We start from the raw sequence: 16,996 nt of genomic DNA on the forward strand, positions 1-16,996 counted from the left end.
GACTCTGCTACCACTCAGTGGATTTGTAACTGGCTGACTGACCGAACCCAAAGGGTGCTCATCAATGGTTCCTCTTCATCCTGGAGAAGAGTGACTAGTGGGGTGCCACAGGGTTCTGTCTTGGGCCCGGTCTTATTTAACATCTTTATCAACGACTTGGATGATGGACTCAAGGGCATCCTGATCAAATTTGCAGATGACACCAAACTGGGAGGGGTGGCTAACACCCCAGAGGACAGGATCACACTTCAAAACGACCTTGACAGATTAGAGAACTGGGCAAAAACAAACAAGATGAATTTTAACAGGGAGAAATGTAAAGTATTGCACTTGGGCAAAAAAAATGAGAGGCACAAATACAAGATGGGTGACACCTGGCTTGAGAGCAGTACATGTGAAAAGGATCTAGGAGTCTTGGTTGACCACAAACTTGACATGAGCCAACAGTGTGACGCGGCAGCTAAAAAAGCCAATGCAATCCTGGGCTGCATCAATAGGAGTATAGCATCTAGATCAAGGGAAGTAATAGTGCCACTGTATTCTGCTCTGGTCAGACCACACCTGGAGTACTGTGTCCAGTTCTGGGCACCACAATTCAAGAAGGACACTGACAAACTGGAACGTGTCCAGAGGAGGGCAACCAAAATGGTCAAAGGCCTGGAAACGATGCCTTATGAGGAACGGCTAAGGGAGCTGGGCATGTTTAGCCTGGAGAAGAGGAGGTTAAGGGGTGATATGATAGCCATGTTCAAATATATAAAAGGATGTCACATAGAGGAGGGAGAAAGGTTGTTTTCTGCTGCTCCAGAGAAGCGGACACGGAGCAATGGATCCAAACTACAAGAAAGAAGATTCCACCTAAACATTAGGAAGAACTTCCTGACAGTAAGAGCTGTTCGACAGTGGAATTTGCTGCCAAGGAGTGTGGTGGAGTCTCCTACTTTGGAGGTCTTTAAGCAGAGGCTTGACAACCATATGTCAGGAGTGCTCTGATAGTGTTTCCTGCTTGGCAGGGGGTTGGACTCGATGGCCCTTGTGGTCTCTTCCAACTCTATGATTCTATGATTCTATGATTCTATGAGTACACGGACCAAAGGCTCACAAACCACCCCAAAAGGACATGACGTGCTCCCACCAGAGGCACTGGCCCCCCAAGCACCCCATACATTTAAAACACTTAACATCCCCAAAGACTCCTGGGAACTGTAGTTTGTTAAAGGTGCTGGGAATTGTAGTGCTGGAGGGGTAGGCCACAGTTCCCAGGATTTTTGAGGGGTGAAGTGCTTCAAATGTATGGTGTATATGCAGCCTAAGGCTGAAATCCTAACCCTACTTTTCTGTGAGTAAGCTCCATTGAATTCAATTGGGCTTATTTCTGAGTTAAGCTTCATGGTTAAACTTGTGCTGTCAGTTTCCTCCAGGGCATTCTCTGGTTAAATGTCACAATGAAGTCACAAGGTAGCCTAGTTTGATTCAGTCTCAACCCAGACTCTGTAATATGGCTTTGACAGCATAGCTCTACTTTACAGGGTTGTTGAACAGAGGCGAACAGTTTACTCAAAGTGCTATGAAATAAATATTCTTCTTAACCTGAGAGGTGGTGGTCCTTGCTTAGAAGCCCTTCCTCAAATCCTACATGTTGGTTTGCAATTACTGGGTGGTGTGTGGAAAGCACTTTGCTCATGCTCAGAAGTAATGCAGATCCTTTCTTTGCAGCTCTACAAAAAGGGATGATGAAGCCGTCTGTGCTGCCGCCTCTTCCTCTCTCAGCCCGACGGGGGTCTCTGCCAGTCCTGGGTCCCTCTGGGTCCCAAGTGAAAGCTGTCGCCAGCAGAGGTAGGTGGCATTGTGAGCCAGTTGTGGCCTCATTGGAATCTGTGACTGAAGGCTGCTTGAGTAAATTCTTACTTCAGTGGACTGGAGACAGGCAGCTAAGGGTCTTTCAGATTAGTAAGTAAAATTCATTCCCAAGTTATACCTGAAGATCCTCTGCCTGCTTGTCTCCTTGTCTCCTCGATTAGACTACCAACCTTCACCCGGCTGGTACTCTCCAGATATTTTAGACTACAACTCCCGTCAGCCCAGTGGTCTTTGGGATGGGAAGGGAAGAAGGCAGGGAGACCCACAGCATACCTTCCAGGTGCCCCAATTTATCCGGGACAACCATGCTTTCCTTCAAGGCGCCCTGGGCTCAAGCTTCGTCTTGGAGTGCCCTGATTTTGCACCGACTGCGGTGGGGCTGGCGGAAGCGGCTCCTGCAACAGCAGTGGCCTTGTGAAGGAGCACTTCCCGGCCTCTGGGAAGGAGGTGTGAGACTCTGGCAGGCTCCTGGAGCGCGCCTGCCTCTTCTCCTAAGTCGCCAAGCGCTTGCCTGGCTTTGGGAAGAGTCAGAGCAGGGTGCCTTCTTCCCTCAGGCAGGGCTGGCAGCGCTTTGGGAATCAGTTGCAAGGCCCGTGTCCCCGTTTTCATCAGCAGAATGTTGGATCATTTGCAACAGTAGGTGGAGCCAGAGCCCACGGCAGGCTGAGCCCACGCCTTGTAGCTTGGTCCTCTCATGGGCCTGGGAGACTCTCCGCCCCAGGGCTGCCTCTAGGAGTCTAAGAATGGCGCAGAGGGGCTGCTTGAGGCCCGGTGGGAAAAGTAGGCTAAGGAATGAGATGTTAGTGGGTTGATGCGCACATGCCACTTGCTGAGAAGTGTGGGAACATATGTGTTACACACCACCCCAATTTCTGAGTGTCAAGAGGCTCCAGGGGCGCCAGCACTTGCCCAGGGTTCCTTGGAATGAAGGTCACGAGAGACTGAGGTGTCTTTAGGATATATGGCTTCATAAACACATATCTACAACCTGAGACTAAGGAGGAGGGGGCTGGGATAGCTCAGTTGGTAGAGCATGAGACTCCTAATCTCAGGGTCATGGGTTCAAGCCCCACGTTGGGGCAAAAGATTCCTGCATTGCAGGGGCTGGGCTAGATGACCCTCAGGGGTCCCGCCCCTCTCTATGATTTTAACCTTCTAAGATTCTAAGCTGACAGACGGTGCTACCTCCTGGCAGGCAGGTGGAAGCTGACTGAGGTTGGGGGGGGGGGCAGAGCCCAGTGGAGGAGCCTCTGCCAAAGTGACAGCTAAATAGCTCTAACCCCTCCCAGGGCTAAATGGGGTAACACGCTGAGAATGCCTCTGGTGTGGGGAGGGGAGAGCCAGGGCCCCAGGTGATAGGTGGGGGGAGAGGGATCCCAGGTGTGAGGCAAGTTGCCAGAGAGTGTGTTGGGTTTTTGGCAATTCCAGTGGGAAAACAGGGCACTGCCCCCCCCCACTCAACCCCAACTGCCTGCCCTCTGACATACAAGGAGGAAGAAGATGGGGGCCAAACGAGCATTCCTTGTCTCTGCCTGTCACTGGCTCTGGCGCCACCAGCTGTGGGACTCCCTGCTTTCTGCCCTACCAATATCGGAGGTACAAGACTGAACAATTCCCATTACTGGTTGTTAGTGGTACCTTTGTAGAGTTAGATCTTAATATATATGCAGATATTTTGGTTTGAACTGTGCTTTTTAAAAAAATGAATGAATTTTTATTTGGACATTATTGAAATATTATTACATGTTTGAAATATACTGCGGTTGATATTATTGAACTGCTTAATGGTTATTTTTATGTATTGCTGTTCTTGCTGTTCGATACCTTGCATATTGTAAGCTGTCTTGACCACAATTTCCTTTATGGAAAGGCAGCATATAAAACTGGAGTCCAATTCAGACAACCTGCTGCCCTCCAGATGTTTTGGAATGCAGGGGCTCATGCTCATTGCTGTTTTTCTAGAAAAAGAGGGGCCAGAGCTCACCATGAACGTTTCCCTTGTTCTCTTGGAGTGGCAATGGCGCCCCCCTGAGAGGGGCTGGAAGTGAGCTCTGCTGCCTTTGGGAGGGGGTGAAGAGAATGGGGGCTGGGGGCTTGGGGAGAGAGGCAGAAGAGGAATAATAATAATAGTAATAATAATAATTTATTATTTATACCCCACCCATCTGGCTGGGCCTCCCCAGCCACTCTGGGCGGCTTCCATAAAAACCAAAAATACAGTAAAATATCACATGTTAAAAACTTCCTTGAACAGGGCTGCCTTAAGATGTCTTCTGAATGTCAGGTAGTTGTTTATCGCTTTGACATCTGCTGGAAGGGCGTTCCACAGGGCGGGCGCCACTACCGAGAAGGCCCTCTGCCTGGTTCCCTGTAGCTTTGCTTCTCGCAATGAGGGAACTGCCAGAAGGCCCTCGGCGCTGGACCTCAGCGTCCGAGCAGAATGATGGGGGTGGAGACGCTCCTTCAGGTATACTGGACCGAGGCCGTTTAGGGCTTTAAAGGTCAGCACCAACACTTTGAATTGTGCTCGGAAACATACTGGGAGCCAATGTAGGTCTTTCAAGACTGGTGTTATATGGTCCCGGCGGCTGCCCCCAGTCACCAGTCTAGCTGCCGCATTCTGGATTAGTTGTAGTTTCCGAGTCACCTTCAAAGGTAGCCCCACGTAGAGCGCATTGCAGTAGTCCAAGCGGGAGATAACCAGAGCATGCACCACTCTGGCGAGACAGTCCGCAGGCAGATAGGGTCTCAGCCTACGTACCAGATGGAGCTGGTAAACAGCTGCCCTGGACACAGATTTGACCTGTGCCTCCATGGACAGCTGTGAGTCCAAAATGACTCCCAGGCTGCGCACCTGGTCCTTCAGGGGCACAGTTACCCCATTCAAGACCAGGGAATCCTCCACACCTGCCCGCCTCCTGTCCCCCAAAAACAGTACTTCTGTCTTGTCAGGATTCAACCTCAATCTGTTAGCCGCCATCCATCTTCCAACCGCCTCCAGACACTCACGCAGGACCTTCACCGCCTTCACTGGTTCTGATTTAAAAGAGAGGTAGAGCTGGGTATCATCGGCATACTGATGAACACCCAGCCCAAACCTCCTGATGATCTCTCCCAGCGGCTGCATGTAAATGTTGAAAAGCATGGGGGAGAGGACAGAACCCTGAGGCACCCCACAAGTGAGAGCCCAGGGGTCTGAACACTCATCCCCCACCACCACTTTCTGGACACGGCCCAGGAGGAAGGAGCGGAACCACTGTATGACAGTGCCCCCAGCTCCCAGCCCCTCTAGACGGTCCAGAAGGATGTTATGGTCAATGGTGTCAAAGGCCGCTGAGAGATCCAGCAGAACTAGGAAACAGCTCTCACCTTTGTCCCTAGCCCGCCAGAGATCATCAACCAGTGTGACCAAGGCAGTTTCAGTCCCATGATGAGGCCTGAATCCCGACTGGAAGGGATCCAGATGGTCCGCTTCTTCCAGGCGTGCCTGGAGTTGTTCGGCAACCGCTCGCTCAATCACCTTGCCCAGGAATGGAAGATTTGAGACTGGGCGATAGTTGGCCATCGTGGCCGCATCTAAAGATGTTTTTTTAAGAAGCGGTTTAATAACCGCCTCTTTCAGCGGGTCTGGGAAGGCTCCCTCACGGAGGGAAGCATTCACCACCCCACGAAGCCCATCACCCAGCCCTTCCCGGCTAGCTTTTATAAGCCAGGATGGGCAAGGATCCAGGAGACAGGTGGCTGGCTTCAATCGTCCAAGCAGCCTGTCCACATCCTCGGAGGTAACAGATTGAAATTGATCCCACGCAATTTGACTAGACAGGACTCTAGCACTCTCCCGCCCCGGCCCTGCTCCCACGGTGGAGTCTACTTCTTCCTGAATCTGAGCGATTTTATCTGCAAAAAACTTTGCAAAACTTTGCTGTTGGCTGCTAATTCTTGTCTTCCTTTGCACCACTTTGCAGATCCTTTACCAGCCCTGAAAGATGACGAGGTAACTAAGAACCCACCTGCCATTTAGAATATTTGCTGCTTCAGATTACTGTCCCTGGTTAGCACATTTGCAGCAAGGGTAACTTGCAAGTTTCCCTGTGGGCAGCCGGAGACACGACCAAGACCATAGGAAGGACAAGATGGGCACTCCCTCACCATTCCATGGGCAGAAGCTGACCTGTCTGGCTGCTGAATCTCCAGCACTGAAGAGAGAATAGTTCTCCCAAGGAACCTGAAGAAAGCAGGCTAGATTTAGGGGACCAAGGCAGGCCGTGTTGCATAGATAGCTCTGTCTTCCAATGGCGGGAGGAGCTGAGGAGGAACTGCCAGGGGGCTGTTGCCACTTCCTTCTCCAGCATCTGCTGCCTGAGGCTGTTGTCTCATTTGGCCTAATGATAAGGCCAGCCCTGGCTGGAGAAGAAGAAATCAGAGGGAAGCAAGTGATCAGCATGTGAGTGGTGTTCTCTCTCTCTCTCCACCCCAGGAGGAGACCCAAGAGGAATCGATCTACGTGGAATGTGAGCCCAGAGCAGGTGAAGCCCCTTTCCCCACCAGAAGCCACCACTGTGATGCTTCTAGGAAAGGGCTGTAGCTCAGTTCTGGATCGCAGGCTTAGCAAGCAGAAGGTCCCGGGGTCATCAACGCCTGCCATCTCTGACTTATGATGGGAAAGACCTTTTGTCCAGGACCTTTGGGGCCTTCTTAAGGGCTGCTCCCAGACTCATCTTGTCCCGTCCCCCGTCCCCCCCACTGATGGCCTCCTGACAGCAAAACAATCCTCTGTGTTTTAAACCATATTAAGGTAAAAAGGTAAAGGACCCCTGGACAGTTAGGTCCAGTCAAAGGTGACTATGGGGTGTGGTGCTCATCTTGCTTTCAGGCCGAGGGAGCCGGAATTGTCCACAGATAGCTTTCCAGGTCATGTGGCCAGCATGACTAAACCGCTTCTGGCACAACGGGGCACCGTGATGGAAACCAGAGCACACGGAAACTCTGTTTGCCATATTATCTTCCTTTAATTATGTCCTTTAAGCAGCTGCCATTTTAACATTGTCTTTGATCTTCATTGTGATTTTGCTTATTTGTTGCATATTGGACTTTATTGTTGACCCACTAGGGCTTTTTTATTTTGTTAAGGGTGATCATCATCTGAGTGATCCAAACATGTGACAAATGGATGGATGGTCTGCTGTATCTGGAATACGGCAGCTTCACATTGTCCCCAGTGGTGCTAGGTGCTTGTATCCAGCAGACGCCAGCTGGGACCAAACCCGCCCAAAGAGGGGTGCTGAGCTCCAGCCTGCCACCTTCCTTGTGGCCTGATACTCATTTTTCCCCTTCCAGCCTCCGTGCCCCGCAAAGTGCTTCCTTGTCCAACCCCAGTGCCTCCTGCCCAGCCTCTGAAGCAAGCCAGGTGAGTGTGTCCTCCTTCCAGAAGAGAAAATCCCAGTATCTGTACACCGGGGTAGCCCACATGGTGCCCTCCAGATATTCAAAGAATCATAGAATCGTAGAGTTGGAAGGGACCCCAAGGGTCATCCAGTCCAGCCCCCTGCAAGGCAGGGATCTCAGCTAAAGCATCCAGGACAGACGGCCATCCAGCCTCTGCTCCAGCCTCATCAGCCACTGCACCATGGCCATTAGTCAGGAAGGATGAGCGTGAAAACATCCATGAACACTGAGATAGGATATTAGTCTCTCTGTCCCTTACTATCTCTTCGGAGGGGCAGCAGTTTTCCAGGGTCCTTGGCGGGTATCTCTCACTTTAGCCCTGCATTCTGGGACTCACTGCACTGGAGAGGCTGAGAGCTGAATGAAGTGGTCTTTCTTTGAGCCAGGGGTCAATCCGACACTCTTGCTTCTGTACTTGCACCGCACCCCCATTCTCAGTGGTGATGCTCAGTATTAGGGAGGGGCCCCCTGCACTGCCTCCCTGGCCATTCCTAGCCCTGCCCTGACCAAGTGCTCAGCAATCAGCATAGTGGGCTGGCCTGTTCTAGACTGGAGGAACCAGTACCCAGGCTGGCTGTGCTCCTGGATTCAGCCTTGTTGCTTGAGACCCAGGTCTTGTGCCAAGGAGCTGCAGCTGGTTCAGCAGCTATGGTCACCCCTGGTCCAAGGTGGTCTGAGAACAGTGTTGCATGCTCTAGGAACTTCCTGTTCCGATTCAGGAGCTGCAGAATGTGGCTGCGCTAACTACCCAATGGGTCACTGTTGCTTACTAAGAGGGTGAGAGGCAGAGGGGTCAGTGCAGTGCAAGGACAGCAGTGCAGCCAGTCCAGAACTGCCCCCAGCACATTTGCAGGGCATGGACTCCCCAACCCTTCTCCCCTCTCCCCCCCCCCCCCGTGACAGCGACTCACCTGCCCAGAAGCTCTTGCCTCGCCCTGTGAGCTGCTCCTGCTCAGATTTCTGAAGTGTGTCTACCAAGGCTTCTCTTTACTGTTGCTGCCATTTAAACTGTTAATGGTTTTAACCAGTGTTTCTTTTTTGGGGGGGACGCATACCGCTAAACATTTTGTGAATCTAAGTTTGGCCTCATTGAGGGGCAGTATTTCAATATGAGTAGGAAAACGAGAATACCCCTAAACATTTTTTTTAAGGGAAAAAAGCACTGGTTTTAACTACATATTATGAATTGGAATGGCATTGTATTTCACTTTGAGGTCACAATGGGATCAAAAACAGCATGTAAGTGCATGAAACAAAGACATAGTAGTTGTTGTTAAGAAGTAGTAGTGCTGTCTTGAACAGAGATTAACTGCTCTCTGAAATTCACCAGGGACCTGGGCATGTTCACAGTTCTTTCCCTTTTCATAATCAAATGCTCAGTCTGAGACCTGGGTTTGCAAATCTGTGGATCAAGGGGTTCTAGATCTTAAATGTCACAGGGCTAATGTCACACCACAATCCTATTCTCTCCCCCCTTCTTTCTTTCTTTCTTTCTTTCTTTCTTTCTTTCTTTCTTTCTTTCTTTCTTTCTTTCTTTCTTTCTCTCTCTCTCTCTCTCTCTCTCTCTCTCTCTCTCTCTCTCTCTGATGTTAGGCCAGCAATCACTCCATCAGGACCCCAGAAGGTAGGTGTGGGGGCTGGCAAGGGAGCACTAGAGAGCTTGAGATGAGGATGATGGCCAGGGGAGGTCTCTGGAACTTTGCATTCATGGGCTTAACTGTTGTTTTGTTTTGTTTTGTTTTGCTATGCTATGCTAGGGCAGGCCACCACAAACTCAGGATGCAGCAAACCAGACTGCTTAACCTACCCTACAGGGCTGTTGTGCTGAGAAAATGGAGGGAGGGAAGAGAGGAACTTGTTCATGAGAAGAAAGGGCAGGATAACTAAAGGGACCTATGGGACCACTTTGTCTCAGATTTTCCTGCTTGGCAATTGCACTCCTCAGAGGAGGCATCACTAAGAGAACCGAGTGTCCTAGAGTTGCACTTAATAAGCACTTGATAAGCTGGCTTTTAGTGTTGCAGCTCCAGCCCTCTGGAGTAAACCATGAACTGAAATTAGACAGGTGCCTAGCGCCTTGATAACATTTTTGTTTAAGGAGGCTTGCCCTGAAGTGCGTGACCCAGTCATTTTAGGGAATGAAACCTGTGAATTTTTATAAATGCATTTATTGCTTTTAGTTTAGTGAGTTGGTAATTTTTTTGTATGGTGGTTTATAAATAAGGCCTGTGTTGAGGAAGAGGATGTCTGGGAACAGGGGTGCATGGAGTTAGCCCTATGCAATTGCTGGGCAACAGGTAGAGATACCTAGGTTATGGGAACAGGAGGTGAAAACTCTGTGCGCTCGTTTTCTTTCCAGGCCGTTGTGGAAAACCTGTGCAAAGGTAAGTGCCACACTCTGAAGCCTCTGCATCAGCCTTTGCCAACCTGGCCCCTCCAGATGTTGTTGGACTACAGCTCCCACCACCATAGCCTTCAACATGTGGAGTCCCAAAACTCGGGTGCACGAGATCATGGAGTCCAAAAGATGTGCTTTTTTCAGGACCGTGCTCTCACTATGCCCAAAAATGTGTGTTTTGGGGTGCTGCACAAGATTGTGGCCATGAAAAGAAGCGTGTTTCTGGGGCAAGATCTCGGTGCAAAATTGTGTGACATCGTGGTGACCTGGGGGACGGGGGATGGGATGTCCTGGTTTTTCTGGGACACTTGTGGGGAGAATCCACCAGCCCCAGCCATGTGATGCTGAGGACTGGGGGCTTATTCTAGTGGCCATCTTTGGGATCCCCTCCTAGTCTGTGGTTTCACATCTGTAAGATGAAATTCTGTAAAAACAGAGATTGCTAAAATGATCAAATAAGTCTCTTTTTGAGTTAATGACTTTAGCCAAGTGTGTTGAGTATCTCTTTGCACGGCTGCCATGGAATTTTGAAGGGGTCTGGCCCTGCCTTGAATTTTTTTTTGCAGGGGGGCTTGGTGCCCCTGCTCAGCTGTACATGAAGATTGGACCAGGGATTGGACCAGGGATCATCTTCATGCAGAGCAGATTCCCGATCCCCAAGCAACAGCTGTGCCCTGATCTTGATTGCTCATGCGATGTGTGTGTCATTCATGCACTGATGTGGCACAAGGAATCAGGGACGCGGACTTAGAAAAAATATTGGGGGGGCCCGGGAAAGCTCATGAATAATAAATAAGCTCATGAATATGCAAATAAAGTGGCTCCGGCCCTAAATAGGGCAAGCCACGCCCCCCCAGCCAGCCGATTGGCTGGCTGGGAGGTGTGGCCAGTCGGGATTCCCCTGTTCTCGCGGGATTTCCGGCAGTGCCTTGGCAGTGGCGGTGGTGCTGCGAAGCAGCGAGGCAGGAGCCCCCGCCCCCGGGGAGTCCCTAATCTCGCGGGGGACGGCCGGGGCTCTCCGATTAGGGCGCGCGGCTGGCTGGCTGGCGAAGGAGCAGGTGGGGAGGAGGCGGGGGACGGCGGCGGCGCTCTGCTGGAAGGGCGCCTGCCCGAGATTATTGGGGGGGCTGAGCCCCCCAAAAAAAATTTTTGAGGGGGCTCGAGCCCCCTCAAGCCCCATGGAGTCGGCGCCTATGCAAGGAATATTTGCCTATGTAATACATATCTCAGAAACCCTGAACCGTTCTATCTATTTCAGGTGTGTGTCTGAAGAGTGGATCTGTGCCAGAGGTGAGCAAGGAGATCTTGCCTGAGGATTCTTTGGCTGCCCTGTCCTCTTGCTTACAGAGCAGCAGTTAAAGTTTAACTTCCCTAATCCCATGAGACTAAGCATAACAACAGAGAGAGAGAAGGGCAATGCTGTGGGGGGGGGGTCACTGCTGTAGCTAACACAGGATTGTTACCAACAGCAAAGAGTCGTGCAGTATCTTAAGGATAATGCATTTATTATGACATAAGGGTTTGTGTTCTAGAAGAGCGATGCCTCGTCTTTCGCCTCCCATGCCTCATTATCAGGGCACATATGAATTTATTTAGTATTGCAGTGGGTGTGGGGTTTTGAGTTTACTTTATTGCTGCAATGTGCCCAAGAGTGGTATTATGGGTGGGCAAATCTGTCCATTCATTCCACCATGGGTTTTTTTCAGTTTGTGATTATTATTTTTAAGGCCCCATTAAAAATTGTCGTTATTTTAGTGCCCTTTCCTCCTAATACACACATGTAAAAGCAGTTCCCCCCAATATAAACTTTGTATGTTGTTTTCAAAAACTTATGCATTAATATGCACAATTGACCCTGCGGATGCATTTTTGTACACATTGTTTGATTGAGAAATGCACTGCAAAATTTTGAGAAGTGCAAATTTAGATAGTTTCTGATTAAAATGCAAGCAAAATCACATTTCTCCCCACCCTCCCACTGAACCCCTCTGTGGTACGTGTGTGTGTGTGTGTGTGTGTGTGTGTGTGTGTGTGATCTCAACCAGTGCTCATAAAACTTTACTGTTTGTTGAGTTTTGCTTTGCTCCTGTTTTTTTGCAGTTGGACTTTAAAAACACCCCGGGAGGGAGCCTTTCACCTTTGCTTGACATGCCATTTGTTTAATTTGCCCTTGTTCTCTGCTCCTCTTACTAGAACAAAGAGCACTTTTAACATATGGTTTCCAGGTGTTCCAGGGTACCTGGCAGGGCACGTTTTCTGTAGCTGCTGCAGTAACCTTGCCACCTCCCCAGAGAAATCTGAAATGGTACCTGTGGGCGGAGGTCTTCAGTGACGGTGGAAAGACATGGTTCCGAACGGAACTGCCACTTTAGTCTGTGCCCCTACCATTCCCTGTGATTGCGCTTGCCTTATCATCTGTTACATTCCCTTAGGATTTTTGCATGCAAAACAAGGCCTGGTATGCAGGGAGCTGTGACCGACATACGGCTGAGGCTGCCCTCCTCCGGTTTAATAAGGTAAAGGTGTGTCTCCTGAAGTTGCCCTGCAGCACCCTCATAACTCAGCTGCTGTTCAAGGGAGAGGCTTTTCCAATCCCTTTGCCTTCTGGAGCCACAAAGTCTCCATGGTGCTCACCAGCTGAATTAGCTGCAGCTCAGTAACTCGGAGGTCCAGCAGCTGTGGCTGAATGGGATTTCTGAGTGTCCTGAGACCAGAGGAGAGAGAGACCCTGCAGGGAGCCAGTTTGGGAGGCAAGTTTAGGGGCTCCATTTTAAAGGCGTCTGTGTAGCAGGATGGACAGATCATCTGATACTGGGCACAATCAACCAATACATTTTCTTGCTTAACCCCACTGGTTGGCAGGAGCTGGGCAAAGATAGGATATCCTGTGGTCCACAGAAGATGCCCTTGGGCACGCACCGCCTCTGGGCATTCTGCTGCCTGAAGCAGCTGCCTCGGCCTACCTCATGGGTGGGCTGGCCTTGGGTCAGAGCACACCTGAAATAGTGTGCCCACTTCTGGGCACCATGTTTCAAGAAGGGCCCCTTTTGGGGGCACAGCACAAGCCTTGCATCCCAAAGGCCCCAGGGTCACACACACACCCGGCATCTTCAGGGAGAGCTGGAATCCTGTGGAGACACTGCCAGTCAGTGTTGGCAGTACAAGGCTGGCTGGATCAGCGCTCTGCATGAGGAAGCTTCCTGTGCTCCAGAGGACATTGACCAGCTGGGGGGGGGGGCAGCCAGGATGGTGAGAGCTGGGAAACCAGGCCTATAAGGAATGATATCCAGCTGGATATGCCTGGGGAAAAATGAGAAGGAAGAAGGGGAGACATTGCAGCATAGTTCTCAGAATGGCCGTCCTCTCTGCTTCTGAGGGAGTAAATAAAGATACTGAGGCAAAGGGCCTGTTAAGAATTTTACTAGTTGCAGCAAGAATCTCCATAGCCCAAACCTGACAGATTTTACAAGGTATAGGCCTAGATTAATGTTTTAAGACTGTATGGAGAATGGCACTTGTGGAGATAATAATTTATTTATTATATTTATATAACACCTTTCCTTCCAAGGAGCTAAAGTTGTTGTAGATGGTTCTCCTCCTCCCCATTTCTTCCTCACAGCAACCCTGTGAGGTAGGTTAAGCTAAAAGATGGTGACTGGCCCAAGGTCACCTGTGAGCTTCATGGCTGAGTGGGAATTCGAACCCTGGTCTCCCAGGTCCTAGTCTGACACTGTGACCGTTGCACCACACTGTCTCTCACACTGGTTTTACCTTTTGTTAAAACTAAGGTCACGTGTGTCTTGTCTCCTTTGGTTGATGGAGACCATGATGATTTGGTATACAAGATTTGGTTGAAGGAATGATAAGAATGTATAGTAAAACAGGATTGAAGATTGTACAATAGAATATGAATAATAGCTACTGGCTTTTAACGAGAGGAGGAAATGGGGGTTTACATTTTCTCTTTGTGTTGAATTTATTGTATACATGCAATGCAAAATCAACAAAAAAAATGGGGGGGGGAGAGGTTATCCCAAGGGCTGAAAAGGAGGAGATGGACAGGCTTCTCTTCTGCTGCTCCACAAGGGAGAACTAGAGTCAAGGGAAGTAACAGAAAGCAGGTGTCGGCTGCACATGATGAGACACTTGCCCTGTTAAGCAGCGAAACTGAGACTTAAATTATGGGCTGGGGGAAGAAAGCCTATTCCGATTCCAAGATCCAGATTTTCACCTGCATTTGACGTCTCCTCCCTTAACCTGAATGTCTCCACCCTCTTTTTTCACAAAAGGACAGTGCCTACCTGGTGAGGCAGAGCTCACGACATGGCTGGAACCAGCCATTCACTTTGGCTGTGCTCTTCAAGAAGCACGTCTACAACATCCCCATCCGCTACTTAGAGAGCAGTCATCAATACACGCTTGGCAAGGATGGCAGGAGCCACGAAGAGGCGAGTGCTCTCTCTCTATGTTGGGAGGGCCGTGGCGCAGCCGTAGAGCAGGCAGAAGGTTCCCAGTTCCTTCTCCAGCATCTGCAGGAAAGGCTGAGAGACCCTCTCTCTGCAATACTGGAGCTCCCCTGGCAGTCAGCTTAGTCAATGCTCAGCAGGTCCACTGAGTCCTGTCACCTGTATTTCTCATGTTTTTCATTTCAGGGGGATTACCGGTATGTGGAAGAATGCTCCAACCGTGCTTAGCCTCCTTTTTATGACAAAGAGATGCCGGAAACTAAGTTGTGGAATGGCACCAAAAATTGGTTGCAGGCCACTTTAATCTTGCTTCAGCTGTTGCTCCTTCTTCTCCTGCCCCTCCTGCCTCCCTGCCTCCCTCAGTGTGGGCTCCCACGGACAGGTATCCCCAAACTCGGTCCTCCAGATGCTTTGGGACTATAACTCCCACCATCCCTAGCTAACAGGACCAGTGGTCAGGGATGCTGGGAATTGTAGTCCTAAAACATCTGGAGGGCCGAGTTTGGGGATGCCTGCCCTAGGAGAAGGGGTCAAATTAGTTAAGTGTACACTGAAATGTGAACTGAACTGTTTTTCTCTCCCATCCCCAGCCGGAGGGCACCTGATGTAGGGCCACCTTGCAGAAGCCAAGGAGGTCCAGGTCTCCTCAGTGTCTGGATAAGCACCTGGTAACCCCCTGCCCACCACCCCGAGTTCCATGATGGAAGAAACTAATGTGCCCGTCTCCCTCTCAGCTCCCACCCACACTATGCATGTTAAAGCACTTCTGTACCACCTTAAGAGCCACGGCTTCCCCCAAAGGATTCTGGGAGCTGTAGTGGTTGAGGACCCCCTAACAATTCCCAGCGCCCTTGGCAAACTACTGTCCCCAGGATTCTTTGAGGGAAAGCCATGACTCTTAAAGTGGCCTAGGTGTGTGTTCAGTATATAGGGTGAATGTGACCTCAGTCAGCAGAGCTCCGCCACCTCATGACTTGAGGGAAACTGGACTAAAAACGCTAGTCCCTTGAGGTACAGAAAGAAGCTGACCTGCTCCCTGTTCTGCTCTTTTCCTTGCCAGCTCTTTGACAGCGTTTCCAGCATCATCCAAAGCTACAGCGAGCGCCCCTTGGTGCTGGTTGATGGCAGCACTTCTGCCAAGGAACAGACTTGCTTGCTGTTTCCAGTGAAGCCATGACTTTGGGGCCTGGGGAGTAGGACCAGCTACGGGGGAAGATGGGACGTCCTCCCTGACCTCAGGCACCAACGGCTTCATTTGCCTGGCTGGACCGACACAAGGCCAAAGGATCTGCGTGGCACCCTGGCATTCTGCAAAAGGTTCTTGTGAATCATTCTTCAATATTCCTCAGTAGCCTTCTTCTGGCAAACAGCAGTGCATCTGCAAATATATTCCACTGGTACTGAAACGGCAAAGCAAAGGAACTTGTGGGCTGGTGGGATGGAAGGGAGAGTTTAGCAGGGATTCCCACCTAAGGCACCAGTCCTGCTGTTGGTTGGTTTTATTTGTTACAAAATTGAAACGTTGCACCCAGTTACAGTGGTGCCCCGCAAGATGAATGCCTCGCAAGACGGAAAAATTGCTAGACGAAAGAGTTTTCCGTTTTGGAGGTGCTTCGCAAAACGAATCTCCTATGGGCTTGCTTCGCAAGACGACAATGTCTTGCGAGTTCCTCCCCCCCTTTTTCCCTCCCCCCTTTTTCTAAGCCGCTAATCTGCTTATCAGCTGATCCGATCAGCCGATAAGCCGCTAAAAGCCGCTAATAGCGCTAATCCGCTAATCTGTCTATGGTCTTGCTTCGCAAGACGAAAAAACCGCTAGACGAAGAGAATCACAGAACGGATTCTTTTCGTCTTGCGAGGCACCACTGTAATAACACTGTTGCACAGCACTCCAATCTCTGAGCAATGCGAGATTCCAGGGGTTCCAGGCGCTTCTCCAGGGCTTGGTTCCCTCGGAATGAGGGGCAGCGGAGACTGTGGCATCTTTAGGATATGTGGCTTATGTACACATATGTGCCTACGATGAGCCTACGATGGAAGGGCTCACAGCATTCACACCCCAAGAGGGTCTTGCTTCTCCCAAAGGCACAGCCTTGGATTCAAGCAAAAACCAGGCATGGCCCTGTCTCTCAGCTGCCCAGCCTGCAGCCTCCTGCTTCCAGCTCCCCACTCACACACCTCAACTCTGGCCTTTTGTCTTTCTTCTTCTTCTTCTTTGGTGATCACTCGTAGCCGAGTAAGATTGTCTTCCATAAACACAGTTTTAACAATGAGGCCCTAAGTGACTGTGGAGGCCAGTTATGGATCCACATGTCCTTCCACAGTGGGGCAGGAGTTGATCATGGTGAGGGTTTGCCAAGCACGCCTTCCTCTTAGCACGTTTCTCCCTTGCGTCCTGAGTTCAAGTGTCTTCAAAGCCCATGACACATTTGGTAAGGCTGTTCTCCAACTGGAGCACTCGCAGGCCAGTGTTTCCCAGTTGCCGGTGTTTATACTACATTTTTTAGATTTGCCTTGAGACAGTCTTTAAACCTCTTTTGTTGACCACCAGCATTACACTTTCCATTTTTAAGTTGGGAATAGAGTAGTTGCTTTGGAAGACGATCATCAGGCATCCGCACAACGTGACCAGTCCAACAAAGTGGATGTTGAAGAATCATTGCCTCAACACTGGTGATCTTTGCTTCTTCCAGTACACTGGTATTAGTTCTCCTGTCTTTCCAAGTGATGTGTTAAATTTTTTGGAGACACCGTTGATGGAATCTTTTGAGGAGTTGGAGATGGTGTTTATCAGTGGTCCGTGTTTCACAAGCATACAGTAATGTTG

At 50.1% G+C, this 16,996-nt stretch overlaps 1 protein-coding gene across 6 annotated transcripts in view; it reads left to right on the forward strand.

Moving 5' to 3' along the window:
- The window catches only part of LOC308590770 (SH2 domain-containing protein 6-like), a 29,449-nt gene extending 13,874 nt beyond the window's left edge, over positions 1 to 15,575 (forward strand). For 3 of the 6 annotated variants that reach the window (XM_081200995.1, XM_081200996.1, XM_081200991.1), the window contains 10 exons: positions 1,717 to 1,836; positions 5,826 to 5,854; positions 6,338 to 6,386; positions 7,198 to 7,267; positions 8,899 to 8,929; positions 9,665 to 9,689; positions 10,962 to 10,993; positions 12,136 to 12,225; positions 13,993 to 14,151; positions 15,230 to 15,575. In XM_081200995.1, the coding sequence (XP_081057121.1) occupies positions 1,717 to 1,836; positions 5,826 to 5,854; positions 6,338 to 6,386; positions 7,198 to 7,267; positions 8,899 to 8,929; positions 9,665 to 9,689; positions 10,962 to 10,993; positions 12,136 to 12,225; positions 13,993 to 14,151; positions 15,230 to 15,346 (722 nt within the window). In that variant the 3' untranslated portion in view covers positions 15,347 to 15,575. The remainder of the gene's footprint in view (positions 1 to 1,716; positions 1,837 to 5,825; positions 5,855 to 6,337; positions 6,387 to 7,197; positions 7,268 to 8,898; positions 8,930 to 9,664; positions 9,690 to 10,961; positions 10,994 to 12,135; positions 12,226 to 13,992; positions 14,152 to 15,229) is intronic. The other 3 variants (XM_081200992.1, XM_081200993.1, XM_081200994.1) reach the window with 3 other exon arrangements.
- The last annotated feature ends 1,421 nt before the right edge of the window (positions 15,576 to 16,996 follow it).

The sequence above is a fragment of the Podarcis bocagei genome (genome assembly GCF_964188305.1).
Source record: "Podarcis bocagei genome assembly, chromosome: 7".
Classification (NCBI taxonomy): domain Eukaryota; kingdom Metazoa; phylum Chordata; class Lepidosauria; order Squamata; family Lacertidae; genus Podarcis; species Podarcis bocagei.